Source organism: Carassius auratus, linkage group LG49B (assembly GCF_003368295.1).
Source record: "Carassius auratus strain Wakin linkage group LG49B, ASM336829v1, whole genome shotgun sequence".
NCBI lineage: Eukaryota > Metazoa > Chordata > Actinopteri > Cypriniformes > Cyprinidae > Carassius > Carassius auratus.
Genome location: NC_039301.1, coordinates 893,991 through 916,017, shown reverse-complemented (window position 1 = coordinate 916,017; position 22,027 = coordinate 893,991). Strand labels below are relative to the sequence as shown.

General features: G+C 33.6%; 2 protein-coding genes across 3 annotated transcripts; both read right to left on the bottom strand.

Annotated features, from left to right (window-relative positions):
* Positions 1 to 2,612: 2,612 nt before the first annotated feature.
* slc22a17 (solute carrier family 22 member 17) lies at positions 2,613 to 12,798 on the bottom strand. 2 transcript variants are annotated; one of them, XM_026241631.1, is made up of 10 exons: positions 12,411 to 12,798; positions 9,497 to 10,075; positions 7,812 to 7,915; positions 7,590 to 7,744; positions 7,342 to 7,507; positions 5,948 to 6,054; positions 5,744 to 5,852; positions 5,235 to 5,458; positions 4,906 to 5,017; positions 3,263 to 3,539 (listed from the first exon to the last, which is right to left on the bottom strand). In XM_026241631.1, exons 2-10 carry the CDS (start codon positions 9,944 to 9,946, stop codon positions 3,263 to 3,265), a joined length of 1,704 nt encoding a protein of 567 aa, XP_026097416.1. In that variant the 5' UTR covers positions 9,947 to 10,075; positions 12,411 to 12,798. The 2 variants fall into 2 exon arrangements, with proteins under 2 accessions (XP_026097417.1, XP_026097416.1); XM_026241632.1 differs by lacking the exon at positions 12,411 to 12,798 and having other exon boundaries at positions 2,613 to 3,539; positions 9,497 to 9,946.
* Positions 12,799 to 15,490: 2,692 nt separating this feature from the next.
* Positions 15,491 to 18,229, bottom strand: cebp1 (CCAAT/enhancer binding protein (C/EBP) 1). The gene is made up of 3 exons (XM_026241548.1): positions 18,061 to 18,229; positions 17,785 to 17,979; positions 15,491 to 16,168 (listed from the first exon to the last, which is right to left on the bottom strand). Exons 2-3 carry the CDS (start codon positions 17,977 to 17,979, stop codon positions 15,851 to 15,853), a joined length of 513 nt encoding a protein of 170 aa, XP_026097333.1. The 5' UTR covers positions 18,061 to 18,229; the 3' UTR covers positions 15,491 to 15,850.
* Between the last annotated feature and the right edge of the window lie 3,798 nt (positions 18,230 to 22,027).

Sequence of the window (22,027 nt, the reverse complement as noted above, 5' to 3'; positions counted from 1 at the left end):
ATGCAACTGAAGGATAAATGGGGACGTAAACTCTCATCCAATTTTTGCTATTCACTGAATAATTTTTTTTTATGATGGAATCAATTACTAAAGACAACAGAAACAGTTTGAAATGTCATTGAACACCTATCTGTCATACAATGGGTTCAGATGGGTTGAAGGTCACTGAGTGACGGATGAAATCATTCCTTGCCTCACTGGCACAGGGTCGTCTCCCCACATTTGTCCTTGAGTACAAAGATAACCCTGTGAAATTCCTGGAAAGTGACGCCCATTGATGGAGAATCACAGGTTAGCGCTTCCATTTATGTAACGCTGTGGAACGTTTCACTGAAAGACAAATATAAACAAAGGAAGAGTGATGGACCACTTTGGTGTATTGCATTGGTGAAGCTAAATCGGCGGTGATAGCCTTGCTCTGATATCCTGTGCATGCGTCCACCGTCACAAGACAAGCGAGATGTATGAGGTATTGTCTTTCTATCGGGTCAAATGTTTGGTTCCCTGCCCAGCACTGCTGCATACATGCCGCCGTCATAGTGTAAATGATCTAAACTAATAAAACACAGCTTTCTTATTCTGATCTAGTTCTGTTTTTGACCTTTTACTCTTAGATTTAAAATGTCTGAAACTAAACATTTGAAATCTCTAATTAGGGAAGAATTGTTTGTGTACTTGCCAACAGACAAGAATGGTTTCAACCAGCGTGAGCTATAATTAGATGTCATGCCAAGTGAAGACAACCAAGCAGCAAATGTCAGATGTTAACAAGGTGCAAGTGTTCAACAAGTGAGATTGTTTTCATTGTGCGTGCCTTCATAACATCTACAACCAAACCCTCAGAGACTTGAAATCTCTAGGCAAGAATCTAATCTAATCTAAGGTCGAGCAGTCGATTGATCTAGAGGATTTACAGTTTGAGAGAGGATGCAAGCGGCCAGCTGGTAATTCAATAGAGTTATGAAGCTAAATTAGTCTCTGCTGTCTCTAAGAGACTCTGTTTGATAATGTCTAATGTTATACTGAAATACATTTCAATTTAAGCCTGTCACTAATGATTCTTTCGGTATTCGAGAAAGCTGATGTATAAAAACATGAGCATATTGCAGTCAAGATGTTTTTTTAACTTTGAGTATCATGACAGCTATATTTGTATTCAGGGTTCCCAGACATTTCAACCAATGATTTAAGACTTTTTTTAAAAGATAACATTTTATAAAAAATAAAAATTCCACTCACTGAGGGCAATTTCTGCTCATAGCAAGAAAATCACTAGCAATTCATATCAATTGCCAAGACTTAAGCTAAGAAGGATTTTGTTCAATACATGTCTCTGGGGTTTATTTGTAGCAATAGCCAAAAATACATTGAATGGGTCAAAAAAAAAAAATACAGATTTTTATTTTATGCCAAAAATCATTAGGATATTAAGTGAAGTTTGTATTCCATTCAGATATTTTGTAAATTCCCTACTGTAAATATAATAAAACTTATTTTTGATTAGTAACATGCATTGCTATGAACTTCATTTGGACAAATTTAAAAGCAATTTTCTCAATATGTATTTATTTGCACACTCATTCCAAATTTCCGAATAGTTGTATCTTGGCCAAATATTGCCTTATCCTAAAAAAAAATCAAATCAATCTAAATATTATTTATTCAGCTTTCAGATGATATATAAATGTCAATTTCGAAAAACCGACTGATCCAGGGTCACACATTTGCAGATTTGCAATAACACTGGGAATCCTGTTTTTGGATATATTTTATATGCTTTTGATAGTGGCTTGTGTAAACATTAGGGGGCGCTATATAGTAAAGCTTTGCAGGATAAAACAAACTGACCTTTCTGACCATTACAGAATCAGGAGCTGCTGTCCAGAGTGTTTTTATGGTGAATCACTGACCACGTCTGAAATGAGCTCACCGACAAAAACTGAAGAGCTAAAAATACGCAAACCAGCAGAATATTATTGAAGGATGGGAGGTACAGCAGAACATTCAACAACACCAATGTCTGAATGCATTCAGCTTGACACTTTCAAAGCACGTATTCCAATCACTTGACAAACATGTGGTTTTACCAGATTTTATTTGTAATTAGAGTTGATTAAAGATTAGTTAATAATTACAGCATTGTTTAGTAAGTGTTGCGCAATCATCAGACTTACTACTACTATCCTTTATTATTAAAGTAGTAGTAATAATACATTATTACTAACAATTCAGAACTATTAAGTGCATTTTAAAGAATCTAACACAAAGACGCGTTTACAAGAGAAAGCTACAAAGTTCCAATGTTCCTTGTTTCATAATCGGACTGAAAATGCAATAGGCAAAGACAAAACAGAAAGGCATCAGACACAAATAAATCCTGACGGTGTCAACATTCAAATGAACCTGTGCGTTTCTTCCCTCTACTATCATACTCTTCATGTTTAAGGTAAGGAACCGAGTGATCAGTGTGATTTCAATCATCCTCATTAGAGGAATATTACAGGTTAATTACAACTTGCCTCCTCTCTTAGTTTGTACAAAACAGGATAAGTGTGAACAGTAAAAGAATGGATGTTGCATAAGAGGGGTTAAAAGCAGAAATCTGGAGGATATATTTTTTTTATATATATTTTTTTTTTAATCGGTTCTTTAAAAATTAACACCTGGCCGTGCAATAGAGACATAAAATGGAGTAATTGACAAGACATCCCAGCTTCTGTACGTACAGTACAACTCAAGTTGCATTCCTATAATATTCCTGACGTGTAACATACAGTAATAAGTGTTTCTGGTATCATGCCTCAGTCTAATCAGAGTGCACATAAACGATCTTTGAAGCACTGATCAGTTCTTCAGCGATCCTCGGGGCGAGCCATTCTTAGCAGCAACGTGTAAAAGAACCAAGAGAACAATTCCATCTGGAGTGAGAACTTAAGCCTGTTTTCACAGGGATAAATAGATTTCGAAAACTACCATTTGAGCCCTTGTCTCATATTGGTCTAATATATTACTTATAAGTCACCGAATGCTACATGGGTCAGACTTCAATGTTTAGTCAAGAGTATGCCCTTGTCTCATGGTTTATGCCACTGAGCGCTGACAAGCATTTGAGTACTCTGTGGACACGGTCCCTTCAACTCTTACATGATGGGTCCATGTGCCACGACTCCACCGACACCTGTTAGGAATGACTACAAATACAAGATTATTAGGACGGGACTCCGAGGTCAGTCCCTCAGTATTTGCAGTTGAAGATTGAAGGCTAGGTCTCTGGGTTGGGCGTAGCCAGAAGAGGAACGTTATCCCTACGTCTTCGCACCAGTGGAGGCCGGCGGTACTGTTCTCCATCCGCCAGCGTCTGTGGAAGGGGTTTGCGTTTGCTCTCCGGGAGAAGCAGGATGGAGAGGACCGCCAGCAAGGCCAGAGACGAGTAGACCACATGGTGCAGGAAGTAGCCGTAGTGGTTACGCAGATCCATGAGAGGAGAACTGAGGCGACCCACACATCCCAAAGCCATGACCGCTCCCACACCACTTCCTCTGTGGACACAACAATGGGACATTAAAAATCAACACTTTCGTGGAATCTTTCTAAAAGCCGTGGTTTACAGTGAACTTGTAGCAACTCGGGAGCGTTGTTAGTTGTTGGGTTCATTGCTTTTAGAAAGTGGGAAATCCATATTAAAAAAATAAACAGCAAATAAAGTGTAATGATATTAATAAAAAACAGTATTCTTCAACCGAACAATGTAGCTCCTCAGAAACAGTTGTGGGTGCAACAATGTGGTTGCCGAGCAACACACAGAAGTAAACAAGGGTGTATGTTACTTTGTAATTTACAAACAGATTTGAACGTGGCTCAACCAATCAGAATGAAGGACTAGAACTCTCCGCTTTACAATATGAAATCTACTGTCTAAATTGAATTATTTCTGGACTATTGGTTGAAGAAAAGTAGAAGCGTAATGGAACTTTTGAAGTTGTCTTCATGTGATATCGGAATTATCGAATTTTCGTAGTTAGAAATTGAATGCCTTTCAAGTTTTTAAAAGTAATTACGTAATTAGGATCTTGATACACAAGCCATAATTTGGCAGCGAAGAGAACTATATCTGTGCTGACTGTTAAGTTGCATTCATTTTCTTTATTTATACTTGAGTTTATTTATACTTTAAATATACTTGAGTATATTTGTTTATAAATAACCAATGCATTTTTTTTTTACAATGCATTTATTTGACCGAAACTCCCATTTTCATATGGTTGTCAATAGATGGGATGCTACATTTAATTCAAAATCTGTTGAATATTCACTAAACATCTTCAGTACATTTTGGCTCTAGAAAGAATGTGCATGGTTTCCTCCAAGAGTTCTATTTCTTTCGGAAAACAAAGCACTTAAATGTTAATAGAAACTCCAAATAGGAAATCTTCAATTATCGCATGTGAAGGCAGCACGGGTGGCATCTCCCAACATTAGAATTAGATATCATAACACTGGCGACAAAATTACATGCATTATATTTATTTTTTATCAAGTGCATTTAGGATTTACATTTTATTACTTCATACATTCCCTTGGAATCAAACCCATGACCTTGCCATTTGTTAATGTCATGCTCTATCGGCTATAATATGTGAAAACTATTAATAAGTGAAAGACAAGAACAACTGGTGCAAACTTTTCGCTCTGTTTCCTCCCAGGAGAAACACTCTTGACAGGAAGCCAGAACCACACAGAAGAGATGCATGAATTACATCCCCAACCGGCTCTCTGGAGTCCAATAGGGACTCTTCACTGTCTCATTGTCCATACATCACATGCATTCTGCTGCTTCTAGAGCTAAAATAAGCGTGATGTTACGAGGGTGTGCTAGTAACCATCCCCGCGGGAGCGTGTGTTTACCTGATGATGGTGGGCATGACTTCAGCGGTGAAGAGAATAGAGAGGGAGGCGGCCGCTTGGGACGAGAACAGGCCCATTATAGAGAACACAGTCATGGCTGACTCGCTCAGATCTGCAGGGACACATTCATCTCAACGTTAGACTTTATAAAGCAAAACACCTCAAAGAATTAATTGGAGAATGCTTGAAACTTTGTATGGCTTGCACTTCGTTCGAATTCTGAATGCAAATCTATTTTTAGACTTTTTTTTTGCATTTTGAAATTATTTTTACCGAATGCATTTTTATAATTTTTTAGAAAAGAATTGTAAGTGTTAAAAAACACTAACAGTCCATGAGTCCGAGCAGGATTAGGGAAGCCAGTCCGGTCAAGGTCATGGCTAGAAGAAGAATTCCACGACGACCAAACCTGTCCACTGTTGCCCAGAGCAACAGCCAGGCTCCGCCCCCTGCACATACAGACAGCAGGTACGTCCAATAGAAACTGGGGGTGAATCCTCTGACATCACCTCTGAAGGAGCTGTAGCAGTGACTGATGCCATGAGAGATGAACCTGAACACAAGAACACACAACCAGTCCACCTAATAATCATGCAATAAATGCACGTGTGAATAAATAAATAAATGCATGCATTTTTTTATTTTTTTTTATTTTTTTATTTTTTTGCTTTGGTCATCCATATTACTCAATTGTCAAGAATGTCAACCGAAGAATAAATAAATAAACTTTAATCCTGACTATTTTGATGTTGCTTTGCAAGAGCAGTTTGACTCCAGCATCCAAAACGTGACCACTTCAGCACATCGGGAAAGACGTTTACTAGTAGGAATGACTTACGAAGTGAATCCCAGCACACACAGGTTTTTCCAGATGTTTCTGCTGTGCAGCAGCTCTGGGAAGGACAGACGAGGACGTCCAGGAGACGAGGACAAGTCTGTGTCCAGCTCTGCATCATCAGACACAACAACGCACAGTTTGTTACCCTGAGAACTGAACTAACATTAGACGGAAACATGAATGAATGAATGATGGAAAACTGACCCGTGAAGCTGTCGTCGTCTCTCTGCCGTTCGTTGAAGGAGTTCATGTCTCCCGTTCTCTCGGAGAGAAGAAGCCAGCGCGGCGATTCAGGAAACACTCCCGGGATCCTGAAGACAACAAACAGCATCTAAAAGAGCAGCTTCATACAGGAATGAGATAATCTGCTCAATTTGGAGAAGCGGGACGGTCTGGTAATCATAGAAACAAAGGTGATTCGTCGTTACTAATGTGCGCTGGCTGCACTCAGAGCTCTCAAGCTTCACAGGGAATTTCAGATCAATATTCCTGAAAGAGCAGTCGCTTTGCATTTAGGCAGATGAAGTGTTGAAAAGCTTCCTGTTCCCAGATGCCACAGTGTTGATGCTGAGCCGGTTTAATAACAGAAGAGATATTATCCACAGCACTGAAGGCCTGACCTGCAGGAAACCCTGTTTATGTTATGCAACAAATGAATCACCTTGCATGTGTTTTAGGAAGCAGCTCACAGAAATGTTTTCAGGGTTCAGCACTTCTATTACCAGGTCAGTGTTTTCTTATGGTCTTACATTGTGCCTAAGATCATGCTTTTTTTAATCCCTTGCAAACTTTTTGTTTGGATTTTGGTGATGATCTGAATATTGTTTTGTGATTTCCTGTTGATCAAAGCAGTAGCAATGCCAAGGTCACGGGTTCGTTTCCCAGGAAATGCATATGTTTACTAAAAACAGTGTAAACCTTGAATGCAATTTAAGTCACTTTGGATAAAAACATCGGCCAAATGCATATAAATGCATACATTTTCATGCTTCTCGGCAATAATTTTGGTACCATAACACAAACACACTGTTTTTCACTTTTTTTAAATATATAAAAATTATATATATATATATATATATATGTGTGTATGTTGTATTTGACATATTTTATACTGATATATAATTATTTTAGTATAATTGAGAAATATTATGATTACTATTTTGTATTATACTTTTATTTTTATTATAAAGGTTTTATTTTTTATACATTTTTATTTCAGTTTAAGTCATTTTTTAAAGAGAAATTTTGCCTTGGCAGCTACTTTTTTTTTTTTTTTTTTAGCTAAAATGTATTTAATTTCAAGTACCACGACTTTTAATGGTTTTAATTTCAATTTTGCAATAATTTTATTTGCATATATAATTTATTCTGCAATAATTATTTTAAGTAAATACCCACATTGAAACATAAGCATGTAGCCTTAAATTATTATTATTATTTTTTTTTTTTGAAGAACACGTTGGTTTAAAAGGGTCAGTTTTTTACAGTTAGCATTTTTTTTTTATTTAATTTTTTTACTGTTAATGCATTCCTAACAGATATAGTAACAGTAAACCAAACACCACATGATAAGTAGGTGGCATTCATCAGGGACTGACCCGTAGCACAGGAACAATGACAGAGGAGCAGCTCCGGTTCCTAAAAGGCCCCTCCAGGAGCCACAGCCGAGGGCCACAGCCAACAACAGGAGCTCGCCCGCAAACACGGTCAGACCGGACATCATCGTGGCCAGCAGCCGCAGCGACGGGTCACACAGCTCCACACCTACACCCGAACACAAAGATGCAGTGTGACGTCATACTTAAAACACCAGCACATCGAGACTTGTTTGCACTGTTTGACTTACGTGTGACGTACAGCGTGAGGTAGACGCCGGCGCTAGCCGCGGCCAGACAGAAGCGCATGGTGATGAAGACGGGCGGAGAGGGCGACACACACGCCAGCACCCCGAAAACCACCGCCAGCATCAGAGACACCAGCAGAGACTTGTGTCTTCCCAGCCTGAAACACACCCAACAAATCAACCTCTGACATCAAACACACAACAAGACCACAGACAGTTCCTCACCGGTCAGCCATGTAGCCCAAACCCAGACAGCCGGTCAGCGTCCCCAGAATGAAGCACACCTCCTCGACTGGAACCAGCCAGTACCGCGAACACACCAGATCCCACTGACGACAACAGGAAGTCAGGACAGAGCAGACAGGAAGTCAGTTGTACCAGGCGAACTCAACAAGCGATTTTAAAATACTTCACGTCGTCGTCTTCCGTGCTAAAGATATATATACATATAATAAATATATACATACAATAAAATACATGTTCCTATATCTAAAAATAAAACTGAAATAAAAAAATATTAAAGCTACTAAAAAAAAAATAATTACACAGTACAAATTTACTTAGACTTAAATTAAAAACTGAAAATGTAAATTGAAACGTTAATTCAAATCTTTTGTATTGAAATAAATTTAAGTTAAAGAACTAAAAATACTAAAAACTGAAATAAAAAAAATTATTAAAGCTATATAGAATTTTTCAGAAAATAACACACATTACAAAATTACTAAAACTTGAATAAAAAAAAAACGGAAATTTAAATTTAAAAGTTAATTCAAATCTTCTGTATTGAAATCAATTTAAGTTAAATCAATTTAAAATAAAAATAAATTAGTTGTATATGAAATGTAAACAAAAAAATCTAAAACTATTTAGAAATATATAAACAACAAAATAAAAAAAGACAAATGCATATTACAATAATAACTAAAACTTAAATTAAAAACAAAATATACGATTCAAAATTAGAAATGTTGCCTTATGAAATTTAAGCACTTAAGTGCACTAAATGAAGTTTAAGTACTACATTTCTAAAACTGAAATAAAAAATTATATATTGAAATAAATTCAAGTTGAATATTTAATAAATTAATAAAATAAAAATAAAGTTTTATATAAAATGTAAACAAAAAAGAAAAACGTAAATAATAAGGGTTACTTAAACTATAATCTAAAGCTAAAAATATAAATAATGTAATTCAGCATATTTAAATAATTACTATAAAAGTATATAAATAAGACTAAAATAAAACTGATAATATCACAAATGGATTCTAACCGTCAGCATGTCATGTGAGCAAATAGCTGCATTACGACACAAAAGAGTTTGTCAGCTGAAATGTGAACAAACCAGTTCTACTGTACACATGACGAGTCTTCAGGGTGGAGAACCACAAACAGCATCAACAAATGAAAGCATCAACTAACTTTAGAGTCATCCTCGTTTCACATCTTTCATTGAATACAAACTTCACTGGGAGTAATTACGCTCTCATGAATTAATTACAGTTCTTACAATTCATAAATTACAAATTTTAGAATCTAAGGAACAAAAAAAATAAAGAGAAGAAAAACAACAACAATGTCTAAAATGAAATGGACACCATTAAAATTAAATTAAAATGTTGAGAATAAATTAAATTAGATAAAAATGATAAAATAAAGTACATTTTATATATACTTTTATTTTTATATTTTTATTCTAATTTAACTGATTTATTATATATACATAATTGTATTGGCGTCTATCTAATTTTATTTCAATTTAGTGCAGAAATAAATTGTATAAAATAAAACAGTTCCTAAACTGTATATGAAAAAAGCAGCGTGAACATTCTGCTAAATATCTTTACATAAAACTAGTAGCAGAAAGCATTTAAAAGTTTCTGGATGTATTTAAAAGTGTGGCCCACCTCTGTGACGATGTTATTGGTCAGGCCTTCGGTGACGTTGTAGTCGTATCCGGCGTCACAGTCCTTCACACCCGACCGCGTGCCGTTGATGAACTGCTTGCACTGGGGCAGGTCTCCGTCTCTCTTCTCCGTCCTCACGGAGGCGTTGGTCACCTGAGGAGCGGGCGAGGGTCCCGGGAGACGACAGCGGAAGGGCGGGGCCAGGGTCAGGAGCGGGTCGGAGGACAGCAGGAACGCCAGGAACAGGTTCGGCAGAATGGAGAGAGCGATGAGGAGCCGCTGCTTCTTACGGCCCAGAGCCAGAACCATGACCTCTCCGGTGGGGGGCAGAGAGGGCGGCAGGGGGAGCGAGGACGGGGCGGGAGACGAGAGCGTGGGGGAGGACGGGAGCGAGGGAGGGGGAGGAGGACACGGGGACGGGGAGGCCAGCGGGGACGGGGGGGACGTCATGGTTTGGATAGAAGCTGCGCCACAGACACCAGAGCCTTACAGAGAGGTGAAGAGAGAGAGAGAGAAAGATCTGTGTCTCTCACTCTCTCTCTTCCTCTGCTCACCTCGAGACAGACGAGCAGAAACAACCTGCAGAAGACAAGCATACATCACATCAGATAGATAGATAGATAGATAGATAGATAGACTATAGATAGATAGATAGATAGAATGGTAGACGATAGATGGATGGATGGATGGATGAATAGATAGATAGATAGATAGATAGATTATAGATAGATAGATAGATAGATAGATAGATAGATAGATAGATAGAATGGTAGACGATAGATGGATGGATGGATGGATGGATGGATAGATAGATAGATAGACTATAGATAGATAGATAGATAGACTATAGATAGATAGATAGACTATAGATAGATAGATAGATAGATAGATAGATAGACTATAGATGGATAGATAGATAGATAGATAGACAATAGATAGATAGATAGATAGATAGATAGACTATAGATAGATAGACTATAGATAGATAGATAGATAGATAGATAGATAGATAGATTTGCTCTGATCATACGTCTGATGCATATGGGACACAAAAGTGGAAACACTTCAGGAGTTTCTAAGTCGTCGTCTGATTGGTTGAATTATATATAAATTATATAGGATTTCCGACGTGTGTGTCGCGTTCTTTAACATTCCGCCTGGAAACAAAAATAGCGTGCCACCAAACCCCCTCATGAAAGAAGAAAATGTGACGATGAAACGAAAAGAACTGTGATTGGTTGTTTGACTGTCCGAACTGTCCTGAGCGCGTGAGGCATCTTCTTCTTCTTGCTTTACAGCGGATTGTAGACATATAAGTGCATTACCGCCACCCTGAAGAAGAAGACGCAAACGCGCTCAAGACAGTAAAAATAGATATAAATACTGTTCAGGTTCTTGAACAGACACATCAATGTATCGTCACGAGCTGCCAGGTTTAATTTGTTTTTTTTTTGTGTATGTTTGATTCCCATCCACTTCCATCATAAGACTGACAGACTGTAACTGTTTGAGTTGAAAATCTCCGTTTGTGTTCTACTGAAGAAACAAAGTCACCTACATCTTGGATGCCCTGGGGCTAAGCAGATTAACATCACATTTACATTTCGGGTGAACTATCCCTTTAAGTGCTGCAGCATCTAATATACAGGCATGCATCCATTTTTTTTTCTCTCAATTGTTTGCTTTCACTTTAAACATAGGCAACTGTGTTTATATGTAAACCTAGTGTTGTTTTTAACAGTATTGGCACAATCAGACTTAATTCAGTGATTTATGCGCTATTTGACCGGCACACCCCTGATAGATAGATAGATAGATAGATAGATAGATAGATAGATAGATAGATAGATAGATAGATAGATAGATAGAATGGTAGACAATAGATGGATGGATGGATGGATGGATGGATAGATAGATAGATAGATAGATAGATAGATAGATAGATAGATAGATAGATAGATAGATAGAATGGTAGACGATAGATAGATAGATAGATAGATAGATAGATAGATAGATAGATAGAATGGTAGACGATAGATGGATGGATGGATGATAGATAGATAGATAGAATGGTAGACAATAGATAGATAGATAGATAGAATGGTAGACGATAGATAGATAGATAGATAGATAGATAGATAGATAGATAGATAGATAGATAGATAGAATGGTAGACGATAGATGGATGGATGGATGGATGGATGATAGATAGATAGAATGGTAGACGATAGATAGATAAATAGATAGATAGATAGATAGATAGATAGATAGATGATAGATGGATGGATGGATAGAATGGTAGACGATAGAATGGTAGACGATAGATAGATAGATAGATAGATAGATAGACAGACGATAGATGGATGGATGGATAGAATGGTAGACGATAGATAGATAGATAGATAGATAGATAGATAGATAGATAGATAGATAGATAGATAGATAGATAGATAGATAGAATGGTAGACGATGGATAGATGGATGGATAGATATGATGGGTATACAGTAGGCTATATAAAGACAGAGAGATAGACAGTTATGAGAAATCACTTTTATGATAAATAGTTTGAGAGATAGATATATAAGTGTTATTTATAGCAAGAGAGAAAGAGGGAGGTTTCATCTTCAGCAGACACTTTCAGATGAAAGAAAGAAATGAAAGAACGAGCAGATGAAATCATCGCGTGAAAGGGAGAAATTAAAGAATAAAAATAAGATGAAAGAGTAAAAAAGGAGGAGTGCAATGAAGGAATGAATGGAATGTGATTGTTATGTAAGTGGAATTATAGAGACAGGAGAATTAAGAAACCCTATGCATTAAAGAATCTATAAACAGGAATGTTATTATGTAAATGATTGGATCTTCTAAGCATCGTTCGTAAGTCCTGATATTAAAATGCGTTTATTTCCTCACCTGCTTCTGCTGATGTCTCCAGACGACTGATGTGCTCTGCTCTGGTCTGGTCTGATGTGGTCTGGACTCGCTCGGCCCGTTCAGTCCAGCGCAGTAACAATGTCTCCGCAGAAACAGACGCGCGTCGCTTCGCTCCTGCTGATCTGACGCGTTCTATCCGCCTCGCGTCACACCAAACGAACGCGTTAGATGAAGGTAAATAAAGCCTGGATGCACGGCCATGGACGGAAGAAGATCCCCGGCTCCGAGACGCGGACAGGGCGGAAAAACTGGTACGACTCACGGTAACCTTCGGGAACATTCGGACAGCTTCGGAAACCCGAGAACAAAGACGCAGCTGCAGCACAGCCGTACAGCCACACGAGGGAGCCATTTATCACATTAAATTAATGTTTACAAACTTTACAAAGAAACACTGGCGTACTGCATCCTACGCACTATATACTGCTTACTTTTAAAATAATAGTATATTATGAGAGTATTGGCAAACACAGAATGAAAGATGTGCACAGTATGTGTTTTCTTTCTTTTTTTCTTTATGCATGATGAAATGCATTGGATGACCTGCGACATTTGTCAAAAAAGTGTGAAGATTTAAATCTGTTCATCACATCGCAAGGTCAAGTCAAAGGCATTGCATTGTGGGATACTGTATCTCACACAGTGTGCTCTGGATGCACGCTGCACGTTTTGAAACATAACCGGTCATCTGGGTATTGCATGCATACATAAAATTAAAATACTGTACACAGTAATGCATGAGTCATTTGATTTTATGAAGCACAGAGATTCAGTGTAATCTCTCAGTTAACACAAACGTGTTAAAATGGCATGGACATAAATAATGCAAAATATTGTTAAATACAGCATGGTACTGGCATCCACTGCCTTTATCGGTTTGTAAGTGTAATCTTTGCAACTGTTTGTCTTGAATTACTCCGTAGAAAATGTTATATTATATTACAAAAGTCATGTATTTGTAAAAAAAAAAAAAAAACCTACAATTAAATATTTATTATTATTTATTGTTTTTTACATTGTCTTTTAATATGATAGTACCATGCAATTCTATTAAGTACCATGTTATTACCATCTAATGTCACTCTATTATGTTGTAAAGGTAAACTGTGTTATTTAGCATATATTATAAGAAGGTTATAATATGTAATTTTATTTATTTATGCAATTCAATACAATTCTAAATTATAAACAACTCTGGCACCATATGCATTACATTTATTATATTATGGGTTATATTAAAATGCTCCCAATTAAAGACCATGCAATTTTTCCGTCTGTGCAACAAAAGTTAAATGCATCATATATAGACAGTGACATAACTTATAAATCAAGTGTGAAAGATTTGATTCATTTAAAATCAAACTTATATTGAAATATATGTCGATGTTCCATAAGCCCATGGTTAGGAGCGTTCAGGTGTTGAGAGAGTGGATCTCTGGCTGTTCTCTCGCACCGTGTTGAGTAACACAGCCTCAGTTGAAACACACTCTTTCCTAACACTGTGGCCAGATTTCAGGTCTGGGACCGCAGATTTCCCCAGCGCTGAACGGAATCAGGTTACAACACAAACATCAACAGTGTGTGAATTAATGAACGTCAGGGCTTGCTCTAGTGGAGGTGTAACACAGGTTCTGTTATCATCTGCTGTTACGTGCAGCACTAAATAGAAAACAGTGCCAAGCCAGCAGACGAGATAAAGAAAGACCCTATGCTGTCAGATTCTGAAACATATTTCCTGGGCTAGTTTCTGTATAATGGAGAAAAATCACAATGGATTTCAGGTTTGGGAGCTTGTTTTTACCCGGGGCTTGTTGTCACGAGATCTGTATTTCAGTAAGTGTGAGATCTTGGGTCAAAAGTTCAATTGCAGAAATCTGTATTATCTAGCATTAACTAAAATTAATTAAACATAAAACCACACACATTGATGCAGGAATAAAGTAGATTTTAACTGAAACGGTTCAGCTGTGAGCATTTTTCATATATCTTACAAAATAAATAATAATTGACAAATATATTAAATGTAAACATAAGAAAAAGTATGCGTATCTATCATATTGTATAGCTTTGGAGCAAATGTAGAACGGGAAATTTAAAGCAACAAAATTACACAAATGCTGTGTATGAAAAATATAGATTGCTTAAAAAACTTAATTTATGTAGTGTATAAAATTACAAATACATATAAAACACATGGCGATGTTTGGAATTAATTTAAAATTTGTTTTTGTAATTTTATAACATTTGTTTATTACAACTTTTTTTAGAACAGTAATTATATTTTTGACAAACAGTATTTGCGTGTAATTATTATTATTAATTTAAGATAATTTTTTTCCTGAGAAGTCCTACAGTATACGTTTTAAATATAGATATACAGAATTTTTTATTTATTTTTATTTAATATTTTAGTCAAATGTACATTTCATGTCTATACATATATATATATATATGTATATGAAAAAATTATTGATAAGTACAAAAGTTGCAAGATTTAATGGTTTATTTAAATTTAAATTCCAATGCTTAAAAGAGTTTGTTGTGTATATTTCTGAATGACTTCTTCATTTGCTGCAACAACTGACATCACTTTTTCATCACAAATTGCAGATAATACAAAAAAATGCAACTTTTTATTTCATAATTCTGACTTTTTAACCAAAATTCTGAGAAGAAAAAAATTATTGAAATAAATAAAACTCATAATTGAGATATAAATTTGCAATTCAGAGGAAAACAGTCAGAATTGTGAACTATAAACATGCAAATCAGAAAAAAAAGTCAAAATTGCGAGAAATAAACGCAGAATTCATATAAACTATAAGGAAAAGGTCAGAATTCGCAAAATAAATAGTTGCAATCAGTGTTGGGGGTAATGCATTACAAGTAACGCGAGTTACGTAATCTGATTACTTTTATCAAGTAACTAGTAAAGTGACGCATTACTGATTATTTTTTAAAAGCTGCAATCATAAAAAAAAGTTAAATAATACATTATGTGTTATCCTTATGTGCTTAATCCCATTTTATTAACCAATCTGCTGCCGACCTTCGATGATCCAAGCAAAAATTACACAAGATAAACGTACATTTCTTCGTCATTTAATATTTAACTTTTTATTCTGCGTTCTACTGTCCAGACGAAGGCTTTTGTTGCGAAAGGGCTTTTAAATTTGCCAGAAATTGAACTTTTTATATTAAAAGCAAACAAGGAAACCCAGCTCAGATTTAAAAAGTAACGCAAAAGTAACACAAAGCATTACTTTCAATGAAAAGCTCATCAGATGTGATTTACAGTAGGTGGACAACAGAAATGGGTATTATTTCCCAAGTTCACTTTGAGAAGTCATGTTTACCCATCCCATCGACTGAAACTATTATGGAAATCAGAAAGCGAATCCAGAATGACTCGTTCGGTCTCAGCAGACGTCCTCTCCGGCGGTGTCCTGCTCTCTGGCCTGTAGGTGGCGCTGTGACAGATAGTGTCTGAGTGAATCCACCTCGTGCGACAGATGCTGGATGTGCAGCTGCAGGCGTTGGTTCTCGTCCTGGAGCTGTAGCGCCCTCTGTTGGGTCATCTGGACCCGACGCCGCGCTTTATCGCGACTCTTTCTCACCGCGATGTTGTTGCGCTCTCTGCGCTGACGGTACTCCACGCTGTCTTTGCTCGGCCGGCGCTTCTGTCCGGACGGATGCAGGGTGGACGCCGGGGGCGGCAGAACGAACTGCGAAAAATCCTTCACAAAGATTTGCGAGAACGGAAAAGTAAAAACAAGGTAAGTGAACCAGAAATTAAGATCAAATTAAATTTATGAATTAAATATTACAAAAATGTTAACTTATTGCCAAGGCAACATTTCTCAATTTCGTTGAAAATAAGTTGTAAATATATATATATAATTATATATTCTTTAAAAAAAAGATAATTATAACAACAACAACCTAAAACTGAAACTAAAATTAGAGTGTCATTTTCTCTATTTGGGTGAAATGCATGAAGACTTTCATTTTGCATACACGTTTATTTATTTATTATTAAAGAAAATCTGTTTTATGAGCATTATGAAATCTTTTTTTTTCTTTATAATCTTTACATCTTAATGTATCTTTGTTGTCCAAACAACTGAAATTGGATGAAACTAACAATAATATATATTATAAATCTCGGGGAGATAATTATTTCAGTAACTGCAATAATTTCCTTTACACATAAAATAATGATATATATATATATATATATATATATATATATATATATATATATATATATATGTAATAAAACTATTTACTGTTTAATTTTACTTTTAATCACAGACTTGTTTGTATGAATTTATTTATTTTTTACTGTTTTTGTGGTCTTCAAACTTAATATTATTATATAAACATTAAATATATAATTACTAATAATAACTATTTACCCCATAATTATTATTAACTGATTAATTTTAATTTTACTACTTATATATTATTTATTTATTTATTTATTCTAATTTACTATTATTATATAAAAAATAAATATATAATTGCTAATATTAACTATTAACCCCACAATTATTATTTTCAGATTCATTTTACTTCTAATTTCAGACATTTATTTATTATAACTTAACATTATCATATAAACATTTAATTTAATTTAAACATTAAATATATAATTGCTAATATTAACTTTTTACCTCATAATTATTATTTACTGATTAATTTTACTTGTAATCTCAGAAATATTTATTTATATATATTATTCATTTAATAATTCTAATTTAGTATTATTATATAAACATTATATAATTACTAATATTAACTATTAACCCCATACAATTATTATTTACTAATTAATTTTACTTGCGATCTCAGACATTTATTAATTTATTTATTGTAACTTAATATTATTATAAAAACATTAAATATATAATTGCTAATATTAATTATCTGCCCCATAATTATTATTTACTGATTAATTTTACTTGTAATCTTAGACATTTATTTATTTATTGTAACTTAATATTATTATATTAACACTAAATATATAATTACTAAATTTACCACATAATTATTATTCACTGATAAATTTTACTTGTAATTTCAGACATTTATTTATTTATTTTTAACAGAATATTATTATAAAAACATTAAATATTTAATAGCTAATATTAACTATTTTGCTCATAATATAATTATTATTTACTGATTAATTTTACAGACACAATCAAAATACGGCACAGCTATGTATTAAATGTATTAAAATAAGCATAAAAGGTGTATTGTTTACTCCTTTACATTCACATTTATTAATTTTTCCCATGTTATCATCAAAAGCGACTGGAACAAATGAAGAAAGCAGAAATGTGGTCACCTCTCGCTCCGAGCTGCTGGGGGTCACACACGAGGAGTACGGGACGAAGCCCATCATCTGCTCCATGCTCCGGCCGTCTGGTGTTTTGGGGAAGACCATGTGCTGACCGTACAGACCCGAGTCCTGAGAGCTGGAGGACTGATGATGGAGAGCAAACATACAGATGGAGGACGGAGGACTGTCGGAGACGGACATCTGTGGATGAAGACACACACTTCTGAGCAGATCTGAGACTGAACTCTAACTACAGGAAACACAGAGAGTGAGCAATCGTACAGTGTCTGAACTTGTGGCTTGTAAACGCTGCTCGTCTCGTCTGGTCTCGATCTTGATGAGGATCCGTTACGATACAGGTACTTCAGCTGACAATGACACCATCACTTCCTCTGTCACAACCTTCCCTCCTTCCCCCTCCAATTATTTTGATGTTGCATCACAGATTAACTTCTTTCTCCTTTGCATTTTCCCAGTTTTATACGCACTCTCTACACCGTTATGTATCTTTTTTACCCCCAATTATTATTATTATTTTATAAATCTTGAAGTGTTTTATTAGAGTTGTTATAAGCGCCTCAAATAATGTCCTGCTCACGTAAAATAAACAAATGCAAAAATGTTTTTTTTTTAAACATTAAAAAAGTAAAATATATATAAACATTCCTGTTTCTAAAATCTGATGTTTTTTTATTTCTTACCTAATATTATTATTTTGCTGTTATTAGCTATTGTATATATTATTAAACATATAATTACTAATATTTATTAATTATAAATAGTTTAATCATATTTTCTAATTAACTCTTTACATATCTAATATTTATTAATATTATTATCTAACTTAATATATAAATAAGAAAAATTGTATACTATTATTTATTTTAAAATTTTTTATTAACATTCAAATAGTTTTAAATAATGGTTTATTTATTTATTTATGATTAAACTTTTATTTCTTACCTAATATTATTTTGACTGCTAACGTATATATTATTTTTAAACATATAATTACTAATATTTATTAATTATAAATAGTTTAATCATATTTTATAATTAACTTTTTACATATCTAATATTTGTTTATATTATTATCTAACTTAATATAAACATTACAAAAAATATATGTTACTAATATTAAAAAAAATTGTATATCAAATTATTATTAACTATTAAATAGTTTTAAATAATGGTTTATTTCATATGATTAAATATTTTTTATTTCTTATATATTTATTTTTACTGTTATTATCTATCAAATATTTTTTTTCAATATAATTACTAATATTTAATATTTACAAATAGCTTTTTTTATAATTATTAACTCTTCGTATATTTATTTATATTATTATCTAAGGTATAATATTTTTTATTTAAATTTCATATTACTATTTACATTGAAATAGTTTTAAAAATAGGTTTATTTCACATGATTAAAATTTTTTTATTATTTAAGTATGATTTATTTCTAACTATAATTAAATAAACATTTACTAATATTTAGTATTTACAAAGTTTTTTATCATATTTTTTATTTTATATTTTGTATCTAAATAAAAATAAAAAAAACAAAAAAATATATAAATTAAATTGTTACATATTACTTTTTGTAATTACATTTCAAATGATTAACCATCTTATCTAATATTTGTTTCTAATTATTATCATCCATTATTATTAATTGTTAAATATTATTATTCATATTTTCATATTCATGTTTTATTATTTATGTTTTTTATTTATAGATTTATTGATTGTACACATTGTTCTCATTATCTTTTATTTATTTATTTTTGGAAAGGTGATTAACATTAATGGTTTAACTGAGATATTTTAACATTAACTTTTTATGTTTTAATTTAATTGTTTGTAATTGTTACTATTACTATTATATATTTTTTCCTCCACACTGTTTCTCGTTTCAGTTTAGTTTTACTAAAGAGTGTCATTTTAAGCCTCATGTCTTGTACTGTACATTTAAACATAATTACAACACTGGTGATATTTTGCAACCTTGAAAGTCCTGTGTTGCAACATTTGTACCAAATTCATCCCTAAATACAGTCTGCACAAAGATCATGGTTTTACAAACCAGTAACTTCCTAAAAACACTTTCAAGGGGAGAAGAAAATACATTACTACAGTGCTTTTTTAATTATTTTCTTTTTCAAAAAGCGTAACAAAGAGAAGCGATGACTGTATGATGTGAAAACCTCCTTGTCTTGTCGTCTCTCTGGCTTGATCTGCGCAGATTTCTCTCCTGATTCAGATTTTTTCTCTGGAGGAAGTGTTATTATGGATTATTGTTTCATCTTTTGTCTTCTCCAGATGTTAACTGTGGATTATTGTGATGTTTTTATCAGCTGTTTGGACTCTCATTCTGACGGCACCCATTCACGTCCACTGCTGAGACACTGATGCAACGCTACATTTCTCCAAACCTGATGAAGAAACAAACCCTTCCTAATCTAGGATGGCCTGAGGGTGAGCACGTTTTCATGTTTGGGTGAACTACTCCTTTAAAATCTCCTCCAATTCAATTTCTTTCACAAAGACGGCGTGATGATCTCGATTCAGGGATTCATGGAAAAGATGCTTTATTTGATTACGAAGCTGTCTCTTCATCTGTGCATCTCACGGTAAAATGTCTACCGTATATTTCCCCCCTAAACAAGAGAATAAATATATAAATATATATATATATATATTGGAAATTTTCTGAAACATTTTCCTGATGATCTTAGATTATTGCCATTGTTTTCATCAGTCTACGCACATTTCTATCAAAACGTTAATTTACTGTAATTTTGATAACTGTAATACAGTAATATCTCAGGAAAGCAGCTGGTACTCATTGTCATGAATGTTTTGGACAGTAGTTCATTCAGCGGTTTATTTCATAACTATAATGAATAATCAGCTTATCTTATATGATGTATCGTCTATAAAAAAAATTATATATATATATATATATATATATATATATATATATATATATATATATATATATATATATATATATAGAAAACGAAATAAAAAAAAATTATAAAATAAATTTTATATAATATATAAATAATAATAATACATTATATAAAAAGAAAAAAATATATAAAACCAAATAAATAAAAATTATAAAATACATTTTGTATAATATATAAAAAATAATAATACATTATATAAAGAAAAAATATATAAATACAATATTATAAAAATTTGTAAATTATTATTATTATTATTATTTTAGATACATCATATAAAATAACCTGTTTATTTATTACATAAACCCAAAATCCACGCTGTACACTGCTTAAGTGCTATTTTAATTTTTTTCAATATGTATAGTTGGTGCAGAAGCTGAAATATTAAGGTGTAACTGAACCTTATTTATTCTGCATTATAATACAGCGTCACATTGCTCATGCTTTTCCAAACATTTACTGCCATATGCTAATTCAGGCAAGAAATATTGACTCAAAGAGGATGCATGGCATTAGTTTAAGCTTATTTTGCTGAATATATATCAGAGGATAAGCTCAAGTACTGAACAAACTCTTCCTTTATCAGGACGAACAGTTCCTCTCAAGACTTTTAATGCATGTAAAGAATAATATAATGCATATAACAATCATTTGGGTTTATTTGAGTTGTCTTTAATAAGCAGATGAGCCTGTAGAGTTGAATCTGTGAACATCAGGTTACCAAACACTTGTAGATGTTAAGAAAAAGAAGTTATTCAGCTGTTATTAACCCTAAATATAGCGCATATAATTACAGTCAACAGAGGACGCATAAATACAGGGGACATGGAGGACTTAAAACTTTTCTTTGATTTAGTTTCTGACGTTTTTTTGTTTTGCATGAATTAAAAAAGTGAGTTTTGGCATCCAGTGATGTCATCCTTCAATAGTTCATAGCTTATATATATATTTATTTATTTTTAGTGAATTTTCTCTGCTGTAAACAATCTGGATGAATTCACTTAAATATGTTAATTTATTCACCCTAATATTTTTTTTTTTTTTTGTATATAATCTTCATGGAAATATTTCTATATTACAACAGCATACAGTTATTTAAAATGTTCAGTATATGTAAATAATATTCATTTTTGGGTGAATTATTCCTTTTAAAGTAGTTCACCCGAAAATGAAAATTCTCTGAAGATGTGCTCATCCTCAGGCTAGAGATGTAGCATTGCAATGGATGCTCTGCAGTGAATGGGTGCCGTCAGAATGAAAGTCAGATAAAA